Source organism: Pollicipes pollicipes, unplaced genomic scaffold (assembly GCF_011947565.3).
Source record: "Pollicipes pollicipes isolate AB1234 unplaced genomic scaffold, Ppol_2.1 Scaffold_7261;HRSCAF=8764_pilon_pilon_pilon, whole genome shotgun sequence".
NCBI lineage: Eukaryota > Metazoa > Arthropoda > Thecostraca > Pollicipedomorpha > Pollicipedidae > Pollicipes > Pollicipes pollicipes.
This window is the reverse complement of record NW_023597054.1, coordinates 46,668,825-46,689,950: the sequence shown is the minus strand read 5'-3', so window position 1 is coordinate 46,689,950 and position 21,126 is coordinate 46,668,825. Positions and strand designations below refer to the sequence as shown.

Genomic DNA, 21,126 nt, shown 5'->3' with positions numbered 1-21,126 from the left:
ATTCTCCGTGGAGTGTGATCTAGCGATCACGCCAACGCTCCCGTAACACTGACGTGACCACTGTGACGTCCCGTCACGTGTACTCTGATCGTCACAGTGACGCTCAGCCCGGCGTGATCCGATGGCACGTGACATTCCGCCCAGCGTGACCTGACCGCCACAGTGACACTCAGCCCGGCGTGATCCGATGGCTCGTGACGTTCCGCCCAGCGTGACCTGACCGCCACAGTGACACTCAGCCCGGCGTGATCCGATGGCTCGTGACGTTCCGCCCAGCGTGACCTGACCGCCACAGTGACACTCAGCCCGGCGTGATCCGATGGCTTGTGACGTTCCGCCCAGCGTGACCTGATCGCCAGTGACAATCCGCCCGGCGTGATCTGATCGCCACGCCATTCCGCCCAGTGTGCTCTGATGGCTTCAGTGACACTCCGCTAGGCGCGATCTGATGGCTTCAATGACAATCCGCCCAGCACGATCAGATCGCCAGTGACACTCCACCCAGCGTGATCTGATTGCGAAAATGTCATTTCGCCCAGTGTGATCTGGTGGCTTCAGTGATACTCCATGCCACCAAATACGATGCAAAGCCTCAAACAATTGACCAAGGTTGCAAACTCTGGGTTTGCCGCGGCGTACAACCAGCAATGCGTGCAATGCGTGCAGCAACCTGTTCAATAAATACTCCAATGTATATATATATATATATATATATATATATATATATATATATATATGCGTGCGCACGTGCGTGTGTATCTGGCGCACAGCGGCTGCTGTACCGGCCGCCCAGCCAGCTTGTGACAGCGCCACAATAGACGCCATACTGGCTATACTCTGACCGAACAAGCCAGCCTCCATCCGCTCGCCGCCCACCGAACCGGCCACCAGTGAAAACAGGCCGCAGCCAGCCTGCTTGCCAAACCGTGTATTGCGAACCGATTTGGCGATGATAATGATGAACAGAGCGATGACGTGGCGTTAAGACCATCCCGGAAGGAGAATGGATAGTTCCGATATGTCCAGCGAACAGCACTCCACCATTGCGCGCGCAAAACATGCACTCTCTGCTCCCGTCACAATCACAGAGCTCAGGGGAGCCGGCCCTCTGCCACTCCCGACGTCTTCACTCCGCCGAGCGACCCTCCCCGCCGCCGGCCTCGCTCCGACCAGCACGCGGGCCGGGCGGGACAGCGGCCTGACCCGCCGTGGGACAGCCGTCCGGCGTCCACCCTGCGCCGCGATCTATCAGCCGACGGGCGGACCCTGACCCCGGCGCTGCAGCCGCCCGGCCGGGGGGCAGGGGTCAGCCGCCCGCCGCGCCGGCCGCTCCGCACGGACCACCAGCGACGGCCGGCCACTCAGCTGTTGAGCACCATCATGCGCGGCGCGATGTTCATCGACATGAGCTCCTGGAACAGCAGCTTGCACGCGTACGGGATGCGCACCTGCGAGATCTGCGGGCAGGGGCGGCGCCGTGTCATAGACGCACAGACACAGACACAGACACCACCGACACCGACAAACAAACAAACAGACAGACAGACAGACAGACAGACAGACAGACAGACAGACACGCACGCACGCACGCACGCACGCACGCACGCACGCACGCACACGCGCACGCGCGCGGAGACAACGCAGCCGGCGGCGGCGGCGGCGGCGGCGAGCCAGGCACGGCGTCTGAGCCCCCTCCCTCCGGACAAGCCTCCGCCAGGCTCGGGATCAGATGAACATGTGGCGTCCCGGCGAGGGTAACACGTGTCAGCTCTTGGCCGGCAGCGGACCGGAAAGGCGTGATCGTCACGGGCCGGCCATTACACAGCCACGCGACACCGGCGGCAGGAGACGGGCAGCTCCGGCGGCGGTGGTGGCGCCCTCCCGCCGGCACGCACCTGAGTCTTGTTCTTGCAGCCCTTGCACTCGAACGTGTTGTTGCGAAGGTTGGCAATGCAGATGACGCCGCAGAAGTTGCAGACGTGCACGCGGTACGGGTCGCTGACCTCGAACAGGCGCTCGCGCAGGAACTGGGCGGCGCCGTGCGCGATCTGACAGTCGCGCTCCATCTCACCGAACCGGAGCCCGCCGTCCCTGTTGGGCACCGGTCGCCGGTCACGCGGTGCGCGTCACGACGCGTGCGTGAGCAACACGTAGGCCTTGCCAACCGACCAGTTCATGGACCGTAGCGGCAATAGCTTACGGGGCATCAAGCCTCCTTTACCGGCACCTCATCACCGGCCAGGCGACACCATCACAGATCACTAGGTAACCAGTCACAGATCACAGGTGACGGTCCGCCGGCGGCCCGTCCTCGCCGCTCCGAGCCAGGAGGACGGACGGCTGGCACGGCCGGCGGCGAGCGTTCCGGGGCCGACAGGAGCCGCTCACCTGGCGCGGCCCTCCATCGGCTGGCGCACCAGGATCTGAACGGGCCCGCGCGCCCGAGAGTGGATCTTGTCGTCCACCATATGCTTCAGACGCTGGTAGTAGGTGGGCCCGAGGAAGATCTGCGCCTGCATCTTGCGACCCGTGTGGCCGCAGTACATGATCTGCGGGGGCGGATGAAGGCAGAGGGGGGGGGGGGGGGGGCAGACTGAGTCAGAGCAGTGTCGGGGCTGCGACGGCCGAAACCCCGCTGGACGCTCCACCACAGCGGGAAGTGACGACGCCCAGCCGCGATGAGCTCGATCTCACCACGTCGTGTGAGGACGGACCACGGACACAGTCAGGGAACCGCGATCAAAGGCAATGCAACGCTCCTGGAAAACAGCATGCTATTTTGCGCTTGCTACCTTCATTTTCCCCATTGCAAATAGTAGCTACATGCCTTTCGAGATCACTCACGTCTGATCTGAATGGCCTGTCCAGCATACAGCATCGCACCAGCTCAGCGAGGTGACACTATCGACATACGCCCGCCAGTTCCCGGTAGAAGGCAAAGCTGATGGTGCGACCCGCTCCGCCCGACGCCGCCCGACCGACCGACTGTGCGGGCTGCCCCGACTAGCGAGGTCAGGCGGGCTAGGGCGGACGGGCGCCGGCCGTACCTCGTTGCCTCGCAGGTGGTATCCGTAGTCTTTGAGCAGCTCCGACACCTTCTGCACGTTGACGGCGTCGTTAAAAGGCGTGGCGTCGCCGATTTCGCCCTTGTTCGCCGAGACCTGTGTGAGAATTAAAAGACGGTTTTAAATGGCCTTCACCAGATCTGTCCCACAGGGCCTGGAGGAGCATCTAAGACGGGCGACATAACGCCGCTGAGGGTGGGAACACTGTAGCGCTGTGCAGAACAGCACTTGCCTGCTCCGATCACAGCGGGTCGGGGGGTTAACGTTGCAGCAGGATTTCTCTCGTCGACAGCGCGCCCTACGTGCACCAGCGCGGCGTCCGCCGCGACCCGTCCTCACCTTGCCCTGGAGGCACTCGATCAGATGGCCGATGGTCATCCGAGAGGGGATGGCGTGCGGGTTGATGATGATGTCGGGCGTGATGCCCTCAGACGTAAACAGCATGTCCTCCTGCCGGAACTGGATACCGCACGTACCTGCCGGCGCGGCGGCGGCCGTCACACGGCTGCTCACTGTGGCACCACGTGCTACCAGACACTAGACAAGGGGAGACAATACACAGCGGGAGACACTAGACAATGGGAGACAATACACAGCAGGAGGCACTAAACGGCGGGAGACCATACACAGCGAGAGACAATACACAACAGGAGACGATACGCAGCAGGACACAATACGCAGCAGGAGGCATGGCAGCTGTGCTGGCCGCACGCCGCCCACGCTATGTGTCTCAGGCGACACGCAGCGTTACGGCGGACAGCCGACCATCAACCGGCGCCATCCGCACACGAATATCGCACCACAAAATCTCTTACAGGATTCCCACAAACAGGAGCCGTCTGCGATTCTAACGGCCATAACGATTTGTGGGCCTTGCGCCAAAACAAACCGAGCGTGCGGACAACGCTGACGGTGACCCAGCGCCGGCTCCGTGCGGGCAGCTGAAGCCCGCGCGGCGGCCGGGCCTGACGCCGCTCACCCTTCTGCCCGTGCCGGGAGGCGAACTTGTCGCCGATCTGTGGGATCCGAATGGAGCGCACGCGAATCTTGGTGAACTTGTAGCCGTCGTTGTTGAGCGTCAGCATCACCTGGTCGACGATGCCCGTCTCCGAGTTGCGGAGGAAGGTGGAGGCGTCTCGCTTGGTGAACCGCTTGGCCGATCCCTCCAGCTGCCGGCGGGCGCCGCGGAGGTGAGACGCGCTCGCGCCGACGAGGGCACACGGACGCCGTACATAGAGGCTCCGCCACCCGCGGCTCGCAGTGGCGCTCCCCTCAGCCACGACCACGCCTTCAATTCGGCTATGGAGGCAACGATACACAAACCTAACACAAACCCACCAAACCATACGGGCCAGCGTGTAAAGAGCACACCGACTCGGAACACGACGTCCCGTCCGCCGGCAGCGGCGCCACCAGCCGACGCCGCGCACCCACCTCGTCGTCATTCTCGGGCAGCACGATTGTCTTGCCGATGATGACGTCATCGCCGGAGACGCGCACGCCCGGCGCCACGATGCCGTCATCGTCTAGCTTCTCGTAGATGGCGTTGCGCATGCCCTGACACGTGTCGCGCGACGGCCGCTCGAACGTCTCCTCCTGGTCTCCGATCTTCTTCGTCTCGGCGTCCTGTCCGCGACCGGTGGTGACGTCACAAGACGGGACGGTGACGTCACACAAGGGAGCTGGGACACAGCGGCCGTCGTGATCATGCGTTGGGAGTTAACGCTCGTCGCGTTGGCCGGTGGTAAACTCAGCAATGCGAGGAGCTCACACGCAGGCGGCAAAAAGACGGGTGAAGTATGGCGAAAAGGCGCGTATCTGGTGGGCACAGTCACCACCCGCGAAATCCAGCTATGCACACCGAATCAACTACGCTGCTCCTGGACAAATACAGACCGCTCCGTGGTTTAGTTTACTCGTGCGCTCATCACCCGGCAGCAAACCACCGGTCGACTGAGCTCCGGTCACCTCCCTGACCGCGTCTGTCGAGGCCCCGGTTCCGGTTCCGCGCGGCGGTCCGCACCGCGCCGGGCCCACCTTGTAGCTGCGGTAGAAGCAGGAGCGGAAGAAGCCGCGCTCCACGGCCGAGGCGTTCATGACCACCGAGTCCTCCTGGTTGTAGCCGGTGTAGCAGGCGATCGCCACGATCGAGTTGATGCCGGCTGGCAGCTCGCGGAAGCGCAGGTACTCCATGCTGCGCGTGGTCACCAGCGGCTTTTGCGGGTAGAACAGCACGTGCGCCAGCGTGTCCATGCGCACGTGGTAGTTGGTGATGTACACGCCCATGGCCTGCTTACCCATGGCGCTCTGGAACGGGGGACGAGCACGCGTGAGCGGCGGCCCGGGCGAGGCCAAGCACGGCGGGAGTGCGGTCCAACAATGCGGAAGCGTCGGCAGCGGCCGTACAACATAGAAACACTGTGCATCACAAACTGCGGGGCGACCTCCAGGAATCACTACGCACGGAAGCAGTGGTCACGTGACCTCAACGCCATAATCCCTGCCAGTGTCTGTCGGTCAACAGCACTCTCGCCTGTTTACCAATAATTCGGGACCCAGTCGCTTGTCGGTCAACATAACACTCGACTATTTACCAAAAATACGGATATGCGATGCTACCATGTCATACAACGGAGGATATAGAGTCTTCCCGTCGCCAAAGTTATCAGACTGGCCCGAATCCCATGGCGTATAATCGTAAACACTCAAAAAGCGTGACAAAATGTACCGCACACTACTATCTCCACCACCTTATAAGAAGCCCCATACTTTTTCATTCAAGATGAATAATCTTCCATTGAGATCACACCTGTCAGAGATAACGTCAACTGCATTTTGCATACCAGTGCCAACTTACATTCGCTGCTGGCAGAGCATGCATTTTTGCGTTCTGTTTTACAGGATGTACACAGTTCTCAGGGTAAGATATTGCCTGCGCAATAAGAGTTTTAGCTAAGTTATGGACGTGCGAAAATGAAAACCACGCCGTAAGCATTTGTCATGAAATATAACTTGCGAAACGAGAGTATGTCTTCCCAAAAACAGTGAAATCGCATTATGCCAGTGACGACTAGACCAAACCCAATAGGGAAAAGGTAATACTTATCCAACTGCAGCCTAATGGACACATAAGTCAGGCCCTGAATTTAAGTTTGCCGTGTGTTTGTGGAGCATTGCTTTCCAGCTTTCGAGCAGTAAATTAACTGACAGTGGTAAGTTGATGATGAGCTTTGACTTAAGACTTAATCCTGCTTCCCTGCCAGGACACCAAGCAATATCTGCGGGTGGCGTATTCAATGGGAGCGATTTGAGCATAGTTTTTAGCATACGATATTACAATATTCGCGGACCGGGCTGGGCATACACATAGTATAATGGTATGATGGAATGTAAACATTTTCACCGTCCCTAGTGCAAAGTTGTTAATAATTTTGCGGTCAGATCAGCCGCAGCAACCGACATTTTCGCCAAATTACGTAACATAACACACCAGGAACTCGGCAACGTAGTTTTGGGAGGTGCCTTTTCGACTTTTTTTGCTGCGGCGCTGGGGATACTGGAGATACAGCGGGAGGAGTTAATGCCTACTGGGCATGACCCTCAAACGCAATGTCATGCCACAGCTCACATCAACCGCTGGGAAACTGCAGGAAGCACGTGCAATAAGCCCCCAGTTATTCCAATACCGTCTTCCCGCCATCACGGCACGCGTACTGCATACATCTCGTGACAACAATGAACTATATATTGTAGGTCTCTCAAAGATGTAATAATTTGTGACACAAGGATAAAGCATGCTCGATTTGCTCTACCAAACGTTCCTAACAACGATGTACGAAATACGACTGTACAACTAACGATGCCGCATTTCACGTGGAAAAGCTACTGTGGCCCCGATTCGGTGAAGGTGAGCAACTGGCAAAAATCCCATCCAAAAGAGGCCTTGGGTTTGAAGCAAAGATATTGAGAACGATTGCAAGCCACGAAACCTTCAAAGTGCGTGGGAAACTGACTGCTTTCAATCAGGCACGATACATCACAGAATGGCAAGTGAAAACAGCCGACGAGGATGGGATTCGAACCCACGCGGGCAGAGCCCATTGGATTAGCAGTCCAACGCCTTAACCACTCGGCCACCTCGTCCGTTGGCAGCCCGGGCTCCAACATCGAGGCAAATCGTACGATACAGCAACAGCAGCCTAACACCGATGTAATAAGCGTGCAACATGGCATCTGCATGGTTTTTAAGATTTCTTCTTGACGATCACTTCCTGTCTCCTACCGCCAGAACCAAGAAGCATGCAAAAAACAATTGGAAATCCAGCCGGAGCGGCAGCAAGAACCAGAATCCAGCGTAACACTACATCGAGACATGGCAAGAACGAGGATGACATGTGCCTGGGTCTCAAAGGTGGATACAGGATGCCACAGTCTTCTATCCTTATGACACTCTGGTATATTTTGTGGGGTCCTAGGCACATGTCTGCAAGATCTGGCTCAGAATATGCATAGGGATCTAGCAAATATCAAGACTTAGCCTGGAATTATGCCGACGGGTCGAACAAGAACAAGTAAATATGACGGCACATTAGCCGAATATTTTTTTATTTCAGACGCCATATCTTCAGTGGCATCCCATGATCTCGGGCTGCTATCCCGAGCTGGTGCTAAGGAACAAGCCAATCAGAAGCAAACAAAGAGTTCTAATGTTTTGTGAGCTTACGAATGGAAACCGCAACCAGGCTCTGGCCTTTGTGAATGAGCCAGTGATGGCTTGGAACCGGTGAGTGATGCCTGTGAAAGGACCAATGGGAACCAGGGTGTGTTTTGTGTAGAAAGCTGACAGGAACTAAGAATCATGGTATATTGCCAGTGAAGCAGCGAATAGGAACCACCTGCCCATGTCTTTTTTAATGAACCAATGATGGCCAGGGACTTGAGCCCGCTGTTTGCAAAACCGGTGGGATCCGGTAACCCCGGGCTGAGGTTTATGAGGGAGCCAGCAGGAGCCGGGATCCGGAGTCTCGTCTTCATGACGGGGTACTGAGAATAGGCCGGAACAGACTCATGGGGGGGGGGGGGAGGGGGGCGGACAAACAAGTCACGACCCCGCAAGATGACCCAAGCTGGGCAAACATCTGCTCAATTTAGAATTCGAGTCAGCTTTTGAAAATCGTCAGCCCACCCCCACCCCTATCCCGAAGGCGGCATTCTGAACCCGGCCTTGGGGCCAAGAACTACCGCTGGCAGCCCGGCACATGTGTGCACGTGACGCATCGCCAACTGAGCAGGATGGCTTGCAGATGAGCCAGCCAGGGATCGAAGACCGGGCAGACGGATCACGTACTGGTGACCTCGGCGCCCACGACCAGCAAACGAGACAGACATTCTGCACACGAAGGCGGTCAGCAGCATATTCGGAAGTGGCGACCCCCACAGAGATCTCACTACGCTGAGTACGCCCTTCGTTACGAAACACACACGGCCTTAATAATTTTATCCGACAAGGATAATAATCCGGCACTTAAAAAGAGGCACGTCGGGAAAAGGAACCTTGTCCCCCCCCCCCCCCCCCCCCCCGCCTATCCCGTCTTCCGTGGCGGAGCACCGTCAGTCCCCCACATAAATACAGTGGCTAGGTTAACAAACCGCGCCACACCAGAGTGCGGAAAACGGGGTGCTTATGACGACCGGGTTGAATGCAAAAGCGTACATAAGTTGCATTATACGGGACAATCAACTGTATATACTGTGCACCCAAATTGCAAGCAGTATTTTGTTATCCGCTCCCTGGCCTAAAACACGATTAAATATCGACAAGCCTAATATCTACCAAACATCATCCAAGCATAACTTGACGTGCCTAACATCTACAATACATTACCCAACCATAACGCAGACATCTCAGCCCGATGGGGAGAATCCACGAGACCCTCTTACTTGTCATCAAAATCATATGTCATCAAATTTCGACACGAATCCTTGAGTGCAAAAATCCGATACACCCTAAAACATATTGCCTGACTTGCCGAGAAATTGGCTATTCCTTATGCGGAATACCAATGCGGGACCAGGGCGCAGCCAGGATTTGCGAAGGGGGAGGCTTCCAGGATTTGTTACGGAAGTGAATCATTTCAGGATCAAGTCCCAGCCCATTCGCAGAGTTTACGCACTGCGCGCAAACTGCAGGGACTAGAAATGCTACTAGGTACAGCGCCTGACGTATCGATGGGCAGCCGATGCTAGTCCGTCCTGGCGCCCAAATTATCTCAGCTGCGTGCTGAACATGTGTGTAAGGTAATATGAATATTATAGCCACTAACAGGAATACGGCTTCCTATTCAGCTGGAAAGGCCCCCGCCTCCCCACGCCCCAACATGAAAAAGGGTCAAACTCAGGGAGAAACACACTTTTGGATACAGTTTGGGGTGGGTGTACCCATTTTCTCCCCTCAACCTGCTATCTTAACTTATTCCGCGCAACTACGTCCCTGTCCTCTGGGCTATGCGCTGACCATGTCATCTGGCAATTGAACGCAACATGCCACTGCCCCTGAAAGTCACTGAAGTGCAAGGCCGAAATATCTTTCCTAATTGCGGACTTGTGCTGTTGTGGTGAAGAAAAAAGCGCTTGTTTCTTACGGGGGCGGCGGGGGGGGGGGGGAGAGATACAGCCCCATGTGCCCCTCCCCAGGCCGCGCCTATGGTCCGGACGACCAGCTCTAACCCTAATATATCAAACCTCACCAAGTCACGCTCGGTCCCCTGTGCAGCCGGATGTCTTGTTACCGAGAGGAACGGACAATTCCTACAGCTGGATGCCTATTTGCGAATGCGATATCTGCATTGCGCTGTAGTTCAGCCGCCGTAACAACTTGACCAACAAAAACATCTATGCTCCCAAATGGCCCAAAAACGCCAAAACAGACAACGCCGTGCGCTCGTGGCAGGCGGCGAGGGAGCTGCGCCCGATACTATTGCGCGAGGGGTCCAGTTCATCTCCATAATCCCGCTAAATTTCAAGCATCTTCAGCACCGGTCGTCTTCACAGAAAAAGTAAAATAATAGTAATACCAAAGCCAATAGCACGCCTGACCCAGCCGTCGGCAACATTTGCTCGGCCATCGGCGACAGACCAACCCGGCAACGACCATACCACGCTGAATACGCCGTTCCCGTCCGATCGCTGAATTAAAACAGCACTGGGCCTGGTTGGGACGATAAACGGATAAACGACCGGCTGGGAACAACGGGGGAAGTTGTCGGTTTTGTACCATAGTTTTGGTAGCAACCAGCTGGACCCGTCGGCTTTTGGCCGGCATCCCCCGTCCGCCGACAGGTTGCCCCGTACAAAGGCTGAATGGCGAAGCACCGCGCGTCAAATCGGTCGTTTCTCATGACAAATGAAAATGCCTGCCATCATGTCAGTGCGTAAGTAAGCTATCAAACTATAAGAGCATCAAATGCGGATGAACTGCTAATGCGGAGGATTGATCCAGGCATCAAGAACATGATCTTGTGAATGTGAGTGCCACCCGATCTCCTTTCTGTCGCCTTCCTAACCGGTGGCCAAAAGTTTACCAAGACAACCGGTTCCTGAGCTGAGCCAAAACCACTCATGGGCCGCCATAACCACAGCCTATGACCACCATAACCACAACCTGCCAGAGCCGGTCGTTCATTCCGCGCCTGGCAGCGCAGGGCGAGCCAGCCTGGCCGGCCAAGCACCCACCTGGTACGTGTTCCTCGGGCTCTGGTTGTGATCGGGGAAGGGGATGATGGAGGCGCAGACGCCCAGGATCATGGCGGGGTGGATCTCGCAGTGGGTGTAGGTGGTGCAGTAGACGTTGTCCTTCTCGCCGCTCAGGTCGTCCGGCGTCATGGCGATCATGGTGGTCTCCTCCTCCAGGCAGTCGATGTACTCCACCACGCCGGAGGCCACCAGGTCGTGCCAGCTGGTCGGACGGCCGGCCGCGTCAGACTCACGCGAGAACGGACGGCAGGCTTCCGGTGCACACCATATTTCAAGAGAAGGATGTCGCAGCGTTCAGCGGGCCTGTCGCACGGTAGGGACGAGGCCCCAGCGGGCGGGACGAGGCCTCAGCGGGCAGGGACGAGGCCCAGCAGAGATGAGGCCCCAGCGGACAGGGACGAGGCTTCAGCGGGCAGGGAAGAGGCCCCAGCAGGCGGGGACAAGGCCCCAGCAGGCGGGGACGGGATCCCAAGGACGGGGACGAGGGCCTAGCGGGCAGGAATGAGGCGTCGGCAGGCGGGGACGGGCAGCAGCAGCAGCCGCCGCTGGTCCGCTGCGACGTAAACTAGCACGCGGCACACGAGGGTCTGAGGTAATCAGCGGTTGTGCTGTCTGCGTGACTCCCCGTCCACGTGAATGCTTCCCATGCGAGAGAGGCCCAAATCACTACACCGAATACACGCAACCAGAGTTCCCCAAACATTTAATCACGCTTCAACGGTCTACATCGGTAAAAATTGACCCTTTCGGCGGATTGTTCGCAAAGTGCCTATAACCCCTCACCGCCGTCCCTGCGACCAGGTGAGAAGCAATGGGGGGGGGGGGGGGGGGGGGGGAGGAGAGCATGCCCGAGCTGGACGCCAGACCCCGGCGTACCTGTAGTTGTTATACTCCCGCTCCTTCAGCATGTCGATGTGCCGCTTCTTCAGCAGCAGCTGGCCCTTCTCCACGATGAGCAACGGCCGGCAGATGCGGCCGGCGTCCGTGTAGATGCGGATCTCCCTGTCCCGGATGTCCCGCACCATGCACACCTGGGGACGGCGGGCGGTCACGGCCGGCGGAACATGCTGATCAGCTGCATCCCAGTACCACCGGCACCGGCCATCAGCCATGCCCCCCAAAGTTCCGATCCTCCCCGAGGGTCGCCTGGTGAAGCACATCCACGATCCGTCCACACGGCTGGTGCCCGTCGCCAGCCCGTAAGGATCGCGGCTCGGGTACGGGCTCTGACACGGCGCGCCAGTCCCACCTCTGACACGATGATGTCCATCTGGCGGCGCAGCTTGCGCAGGGTGGTCATCAGCTGTTCCGGGTCCCGGTGGATCCCCACCCAGCAACCGTTCACGAAGATCTTGGTGGCGCTGCGGATGAGCAGAGGCCGGATTAAGCACCTCAGCTATGCTGACGGTGTGACACTCCTTCCGAGACCCTTTTGTGAGCGATATTTCTGTAACCACCGGTCAGGCAAATGGGAGCGCATCTTCCACATTTCTGATCATATAAATGTTTGGTAAGCGAACAACAATGGAGCAATACCGTGAGTTAGCTAGGAACCTCATCAAACAACACAGCAATATGTAGTGAATGTTTTGATTTTCAGTGACTTTCAGATAAACAATGACATCCACCTGCGACACGGCCACACAATGCGGTCCTTCACAGCCGGAGCATGGAGGAAAAACAACACATGAACGCAACAAATTCCGCATAAGACAACGCACTGGCACAAATCCAGCATCAGCGTCCTATTGCCGGCCCTAATGAGATGGCAGTATCGCCACAGTAAACGCGACAGCAGCACTGAGCGGCTACACCAGTGCCGTAGACGGCCGCCCGTCTGTCTGGACACTGACTCGATGATGGCGCTGGGCGCGATCTCCTCCAGGTTCTCCATGCTCCACTCCTCCAGGAACTCGAGGATGGGAGACGGCTGCGAGCCGACCGAGATGTAGGCCATCAGCGCCAGGTTCTTCACCAGACCTGGGAGCCGCCACACACGCGTCCGTCAGTCCGCCGCGGGCGCGGCCTGAGCGTCATCGGACGGGCGGCGGCGGCGGCGGCCGGCCCGGCGCCGCCCCCACAACTGCAGCATCCGATCCACTGCAGGCAACACTCGTGCTGACACGGCGCTTCACGCGATAGGGAGCGAGCGGTGGGAGCCGCCAACTGATCAACAGCGGCGACGACAGCGGCGAGCACCGGCTGAACAGAACACCGGCAGGCGCATCAGCGGCTGCCCTGACCGACGGGACGCGGAACTGACCGACGGCGGCGCCCTCGGGCGTCTCGGCCGGGCAGATCATGCCCCAGAGCGTGTTGTGCAGCTGGCGCGGCTTAGCCAGCTTGCCGTCGCGGCCGATCGGCGAGTTCACCCGTCGCAGGTGGGACAGCGTCGAGGCGAACGTCAGCCGGTTCAGCACCTGCGCGGCGGCGGAAGAGTTGACACGGCACGTCACCACCCGGCGACATGGTACGCTCGCCACCGACTTCGCAACATCACTCGCCACTGTACTGTTTTCGGTGGCCGCAAAAGCGCATCCGCGACAGCGGGCTTCCGTTATTATTTCGAACGCTGCGGCCCCATACCAGGAGCGACAGTACGCCAGGGACGGGGATACCATCCCTGATCGCCACGGCGAGCGTTATAACGCCGTGCACTCCGCTTCGATTGCCACCGACAAAACTGGCCGCCCCGCCTGCACGGTTCGTCGCTCACAACACCACTCTCAACGGCGCAATGACTCCTGATAGTAACCGAAACAATATAGCGCCTACTCCCCCGTGGTCAGGCGTGCGAGCAGCGCGCCGCCCGGATTGGCGTTCCGGTCGGCAGCCGGCGTGGTCCTCCGTTCGGCGCGCCGCCGCGGCCCGGCCGCCGCCACTCGCCTGGGAGACGCCGGCGCGCGCCTGGTGCGCCTTCTTCTGGTCACCCCAGTTGCCGGTGGCCAGTGAGTACTTGAGGCCGTCCGTGATGGTGGAGGTCTTGACGGCCAGGTGCAGGCCAAAGTCTTTGCCGTTGTCGATGAATTTCTGGGCGTACATGCGGACCTCCTTCAGCAGGTTCTTGAACAGCCTGAAAGCGGTGCGCCATCATTGGAGGGCTCCGAAACATAGTAGCATGTGACTCCGGGCTGCTGAATTCACCATCAAACAATATCATCTGTAGCGCGCATAGTAGATAAGTACACATCGTCTTACTAATATATGATACAAAATTACTGGTCAAAAATCGCTTAACCATGGGTAATGTGCCGAAAAAGGATGTTTGGCCTACGCAAACACAGCACTTGACATCCAACGAGCTCTGCAGACTGTAGGTCATAGTCCAAACCACGCAGGAAACGTTGCTGCAGGACAGCTTGACGAGTTTCGTGGCCGGCCGGCCTGGCGGACGCCGCGGCGCCCGAGCGGCTGCCGTGCCGTGCGTACCCCCTGAAGAGGAAGGCCAGCAGCGGTCCGGCCAGGTCCAGCCGCTTGTTGCCGTAGTGATCACGGTCGTCCAGCTCGCGCCGGCTCAGCGAGGCCATCAGCAGACGGTGCACCATGTACCTGAGGCCACCGACCGTACCCAGGTCACGGCCGGCACGGCGCGGACGGCACGAGGTCAACAGCTACACCCCAGCCCCAGGGCAGCCGGCGCGAATACTGCTCAACACTATGGCACTAAACGATCATTAACTCTGTGTATGGTTTAAGGTTGTCCCGCTTAACGCATGCCGACGAAAAATCGGGCAATGTCGAAAAAAGCGTGCCTACCCGAGGAAGTAAGCCTTCTTGGTCTCGCAGAAGTCGGACACGCCGACGTGGGGCAGCATCTCCTTCTGCAGGATCTCGCGCGCGTACTTGATGCGCTTCTCCTTCGTCACGCCCGGCTTGGCTCCGCGAGCGCCGATGAAATTGAGCGCCACGTTCTGCTCCTGGATGACGAACGCCTCGTCCAGCGAGGGCTTCACCTGGAAGCACCGAACGGACGCGACTAACGTCTCGCCCGGCCACAGGGATTGCCCTGCCCCTGCCGAACATCACAGTCGGTACCGGGCCGGCCGCGGGGGCCCTATCGCACCATCACCGCCCATTCCACCCACCATCTCCATCATCTCGGGGTCGTCGAAGTCGTAGATGATGTGCTCGAGGATGTCCCGGTCGGCGACGAAGCCCAGCGCTCGGAAAACGATCATGATCGGGATCTCCTGCTTGATGTACGGCAAGATGGCGATGATCCGCTGACCGATCGCAGACTTCTTCACGTTCTGGAAAACAGGCAGTGGTCGTCTTGGAGACACAGGCCGAATCGTGCAATGGCAGCCATCGCGAGCACGAGCAAGAGCAAAACGACGACGGTATTGCACGTGGGCGTCGAGTTTGACGCGTCGTAGATACAGGCATCTGCACACGCGCAAATTGCTAAGAACCTAACCTAACCTAACCTAACTAAGATGAATCAATTCCAAAATGAGCGTTTATTAAATTATGGCGCCACCAAAAAACGAATGACACAATTTCAACTTTTGAACCAGTTTCGAACAAGTTAAATGATGCGCACAGCAACGTGTTTTGTGATTGAGATGGTGCTACCACGTGACCCATTTTAAGTTGTACTGATTTGCTTCCAATTATATATCGAAAACGACTATTACTTCTGGACTCATATGTGTGATGTCAGGATGATGATGATGATGATGATGATGATGATGATGATGATGATGATGATGACGTCATGTATGATATCTTAACTCAGGTGCCACCTCGACACCGACACGCGTGCTACAACGGCCGACGGTAGCACGGCCGGGGGCCAGGCCTTTGCGGAGCATCACACGAGCCACCTGGACACCAACACACGTGCTGCCGCGGCCGCCCGTAAGACGGCCTGGCGCCACGCCTCTGCGGAGCATCACATGGGCCACCTGGACACCGGCACACGTGCTGCAGCGGCCGTCGGTAAGACTGCCGCTGGCCTCTGCGGCCCACCCACCTGTCCGCTCCTGGCCAGCATGTTGACCCACAGCGTAGAGGTGGGCCGAGACGAGTACTCCACCGCCGAGCGAATCTCCGCCTTGAACGCGTACTTGCCATCCTTCATGCTGAACACGTACACCGTGTTGGTCGCCATTTTCTCTTGGGCGATGAGAACCTGAAGCAAGACAACTTTGTACGTGTGTCTTCCAAGCGCATGGCAAAACAGTAACACGCAACCGATATTTGTATCAAAGGATGCTGGGCCGCTCAAATTCAAGGCACTGTTTTTCGGAATGTTTTTCCAACAACAAAATATGAACCGCATTACCAATGTAATGCCAATGTGCATAAGTGTAGCCCCCAGAACCTGGCATTTGTTTCAAGAAGCACACAGCAGCACAGAGATTACTCACATTTCAGAGCCATATCAACAAGGGCAGTAAACCACGAATCGTAGTCAAGTCAAGTCAAGAGCACAGGGGCATACCTGGCGATCACGACTTTCCATCGCTCCACTTCACGACACCCCCTACCAGCCCCGCCCCGGACCTGGCGGCGCACCGGACCTGGCAGCCGCGCGCGCCGCCAGGTCCTCTGTCCTCTGGCGGCCAGAGTCCACATCGTCGTTCGCCGGCCAGCCCGCGGCTCCCTCACCTTCTCCGAGCCGTTGATGATGAAGTAGCCGCCCGGGTCGAGCGGGCACTCGTTGAGCTGCGTCAAATCGCGGTCCGTCAGGCCCGACAGCAGGCAGTGTGTGGAGCGCAGCATGATGGGGATCTTGCCTGCCGAACACCGCACGGTCGTCTCAGACCTACCACCGAACCATCGCTACGCATCGGCCGGAGCGCGCCGGCACGCACGGGGCACACGACCTCCCGGACGCATACATAACACAGACACGCTCGTACGCACGCACGCACGCGCGCACGCACACACACACACACGCACGCAGCCCATATGTTTCTTATTTGGGCTTGGGGGCGCGTGGACGGCAGCGATCATTCTGAGCGTCAACCTGTTCGCCCCCGCGCTCTCGACGACCTTTGAGCACGCGGCGACGCGCCCGGCCCTGCCGCCCGCGCCGTACCGATGAAGGTCTTCTGCTCCTGTGTGACAACAGGCTGCTCGCCGTCCTTGATGACCGTCTTCGTGATGTCCACGTAGAGCGGGGCCGAGTAGACCAGGTTGCGCAGGCGCGCCTCGTTCGGGAACATGGCGCTCGGCGCGCCATCCGTCTCCCAGTGGGTCGGCTTCGAGAGGTAGATCTGCTCGAACTTCAGCAGGTAGCGCGGCTGGGGAGCACAGCACGCTGTGGGTCACGCGCGGCCCAGACCGTCGCACCAGCCTCGCGGTCCCTGTACATTCCCGGTTTTGGGGGGCTCGAACATCCTATGGTTTGCAACATATCAGCAATGCCTCGTCATTGTCCCAAGGTAAAAATCCTCAAGGCTCCGAAAAAGCAATGCGGGGTACTGATCTGAGGGGTACCATAGCATTCACCTGATACGTAATCACAGTCCTACTGACTGAGCTCTCGAACTCATTATCCCACCGACTGGGCATTGACTTTGACCCATTGACATTGACCCATCATCATACTGCATGGGCTCTAAAACGTATCATCACTGACAAGAATCTAAAGCTACCGCCTCAAAGATTGTCACACCGGACTCAACTGAAGTTTCGAACTCACAGAGTGACTAGTGACGTTAACTCACCACCTCCTTGACCAGCCTCCTGACCTCACCTACTCACTAACTGGCACCACCAACTCCTCATCAGCCGGGGACGCGAGCTCACTGTCCCCTAACTGGAGTCACGAAAACGTCGCTTCGCTGACTGACATCACGAGCGCACCATCACGCTGACTGACTCCACGACCCCACCGTGTACCGTCACGAGCTCATCGTCGCCGTAAACGGAGTCACGACCTCGCCGTCTCACGAACAACCCGGCAACCTCACGGGCGACGCAGCGCTGAACGCCAGGCAGCAGGAGTGCAATGTCTCACACTGGCCGGCCGACCGGCAGCTGGCTCCGCTAGCCGTGCGTGCTCACTGACCGGCGTCTCGATCTCGCCCGAGGTGTGCTGCGCCTCCGCCTGCAGGTCGATGGCCGGCGAGTCCTCCACGATCCGCTGCACCGACATCTGGATGAACTCGTCGAACGAGTCCAGCTGCTGCCGGACCAGGCCCTTCTCGTCGAAGTAGGAGTTGATGACGATCCAGCAGGCCTCCTGCCAGAGCTCCGAGGAGATCTCCTCCTGCTCTTCATCCTCATACATATCTGAAAGGTCATTAATTAAAAATGCTACTGCACACTGCAAATACCACTATACATGAAAGCGGGCAGAAATAACAGGTTGCTGTGATTGCTTTAAAACAACCTTTCACCATAACACCTGCAATTCATTCTCAGTTACAATTCCTGTGCCTGGTAAGGCACATATGAAGAGCTGGCTAAGCAGGACTGAATCTGTGCTCCAGAATGCCAGTCAAGCCTGATGACTACTATACAGTGGCCATTATCTGCACCTAGCCATCAGGTTGCCTCATACTTCATACAGAGTTACCATGTTGAATCACAACCATTGTACATGATAGCCATCACTTTATTGCCAACCCAGAGGATATATGTATAGTGGGCTAACAATGTTTTTGCTTGAGTGGAGGACTCTAGGTCCATGTTGCATATTCATGCTGATTTTTAGATGCCAAAGCACAGACAAGTTAAACCTTTATTGTCTCAATCACTAAACTGAGGTATATTTTTTTGTTCAAGTTTAGGTTGTCTTTCAATAATATAGCATGCATCAACACATATTGAAGCTCTGAAAATCTGCATATATTGTCCATGACTTGAGAGGTGTGCATCAATGTTCCCTCAAGTAACAAAGGCATGACTTGATGCATGTGACTTCAGTGCTGACAGTTCCTAGATACTACATAAGGTGTGAGAGCAACATTGTGTGAATGGGGAAGGCATGGGATGTTTTCTTGTTTTGTGCCACACACTATGCTTTTAGTTTTTGAATGAAAGTGCCAGCCATTATCTGTTTACCACATTTACTATGCCCTCTACAGTATCAAAGGTCAGTCTGCAAAGTGTGGGAAGTTTTAATACTTTGTTGTGGCAACAACAGACCAGAAGCAGCTCATGACTGCCTCTCGAGATTCATGGGCAGCAGCTAAGCATTTGATGCCTTGCACCAATTTATTTTATATGAAGCATATGCTGCCATAGTTTGGGTCTGTGTGTCCATTACAAGCAATTAGCAGATGTTCTGACAGTGGAAATGTACTTTTCCTACATTATACATAAACAGACTTCCTGCTTCTACCATAGCTGATTCAAATGAACCAAAATCTGGAACTGGTGCTGCATATGCTAGAACATAAAACTATGCTGTGTTACACTACAAATGAAATAGGGGTAATCTGCAACATATAGGAAGCAAGGAAGAAATCTGAGCAAAAAATAAGGGCTGCATTGCACATTTTTCATCACCTTAACCATCAAAGTCACACAAGAGAAAAATGATTTGACAAAACATGCAAATAAATGAAGGCAGTAAGGTTTGATTTTCTGATAAAAAGACCTGTGTTTTTTATGACAGACCAACTTGCACAGCATTGTCTCTAAAAGGAGACTTGTGTGCACAGCAAATAAACATGCCCAATGGATTGTGACTAGAAGCACACAGACGTGTGCCCAACCCTGTGCACTATGTCTTCAGAAAGTATATAAGAAAAAGGAATATCTTGTTCATGCTGGCTATAATTTGCAATTGATCACATGCTTATGGCCTCTAAGCCCCATGTCAAACAGTGTTAAACTGATAGATATCTGCTGTAAGATTGCACAGAAAGATGCAATTTAGATGGCAGAATCTGGGCACCTTGTGCTGTTTCCCATAAACTGCAATACCTGCCTAGTGCTATACTCATAATTTATGAATAACTTGTGTCTAAGGACATTGCAGCTTCATGGTTATGCACAATGCTACATCATCATTAATTCCATCTTGGGGAAATGGTTGGAACAATCCATAACACCTTGCAAAATATCAATGCTGACAAATTATGCAAAATATAAATGGTTGGTCATGACAAAAGGTAGGTTTTTAATGAAATCCATGTAAATAAATAGCATATGCTACTGATCATGTCTTGCTTGTCAGCATTAAGGTAAGTCTGCAACTGGAAACTGGATGCACTTGCAACTATAAAATGTCTAAAGCACAGGCCTCTCCTGACAACCTTCTTCAAGAACTGCTTCAGTACTAACATCTGCAAGAAAATTAATCCTGTATAAGATGCTTGCATGTCAATGCACTGCTCCTGGAGTGTGTATGCACCATACTCATAAAAAGCTAAATTGCACTGAATTTTGCTTCTTACATGACAAAATTGTGTGGGGGCACAGAAGTGTCTTACCAACATTATAATTTCTTGGAAACATTGGCTTTATGCAACCTGAAATCAGCGGCAGGAATGCACCAAACTGGGTCTCTGGTATCTACGCCATGCCTGCACTGCAATTACTCCCGGGATGTCGATGCTACGCCGGACATCTTCGGCGTAATGTTCTTTTTTTGTAGTCCGCATGCTAAGTAGCTATAACAGAAATAACTTACCTTCCTCTTCATACATGATTGCGGCTGCTTCTTGCTTGGTTTGTATGCCAGGCACAAATATCGATCCGAAGAACAAAACAAGATCAAGGCAATTGGATCAAATAGATAAGCAACAGTATCGCCTTCCCACTTCCCCCGGCCCTCCAAAACACGCCAACCCCGGCGAACGCCGCAGCGCACTGACGGCGACAGCTGGCACCGCGGCAAGCCTAGGTGAAATAAATCTGCAGGGACTAAACGACGGATAAATCCTACCAACAGCTCAACGCTAATATCTTCTGGTACTGATCGCTGCAAAATATTTCGTTTTCACTGCGGCATCATTGATAACCAGCCGTTGACAGATCATGGTGGCTTTAACCGACTTAAAAATCAAGAAAAGCTTCAAAAACTAAAAAATTACGCAACAGCTCACACTAAACCACCGCCCACAAGCTCGTTCCCAGTTGATGCGCCGTGGCCGTTAAATGTGGCAGAATATCTCTGGAATATCTGTAGAACAGACGTGAGAAAACGACATGAAAAAAAATATGCAGAACAGGTCTGCATTTGTAGAATATGGTGGCCTTGGATCGGGTCGACAGTTACTCAAAACGCCAAAACCCGTTAAGACCCAGCCTTTTGGCTTGGTCGCTACCAGGCCTTAATCAATCGACTCAGCAATGTCGAGAAGCTCATGATGAGGAAAGATGTGGTCTTGGGTCAGGCTGAAGG

General features: G+C 55.7%; 1 protein-coding gene and 1 non-coding gene across 2 annotated transcripts; both read right to left on the bottom strand.

The window, feature by feature from the left end:
• Positions 1 to 912: 912 nt before the first annotated feature.
• LOC119111855 (DNA-directed RNA polymerase II subunit RPB2) lies at positions 913 to 20,577 on the bottom strand. The gene is made up of 22 exons (XM_037235692.1): positions 20,413 to 20,577; positions 17,839 to 18,062; positions 16,864 to 17,068; positions 16,431 to 16,558; positions 15,793 to 15,951; positions 14,903 to 15,067; positions 14,574 to 14,770; positions 14,247 to 14,366; positions 13,704 to 13,890; positions 13,081 to 13,237; positions 12,671 to 12,797; positions 12,067 to 12,178; positions 11,694 to 11,848; positions 10,797 to 11,019; positions 5,103 to 5,372; positions 4,500 to 4,691; positions 4,045 to 4,234; positions 3,405 to 3,541; positions 3,048 to 3,161; positions 2,389 to 2,549; positions 1,896 to 2,091; positions 913 to 1,457 (listed from the first exon to the last, which is right to left on the bottom strand). Exons 1-22 carry the CDS (start codon positions 20,426 to 20,428, stop codon positions 1,362 to 1,364), a joined length of 3,531 nt encoding a protein of 1,176 aa, XP_037091587.1. The 5' UTR covers positions 20,429 to 20,577; the 3' UTR covers positions 913 to 1,361.
• TRNAS-GCU (transfer RNA serine (anticodon GCU)) lies at positions 7,127 to 7,208 on the bottom strand. The gene has a single exon. It is a non-coding gene; the product is annotated as a tRNA-Ser (tRNA).
• Positions 20,578 to 21,126: the final 549 nt, after the last annotated feature.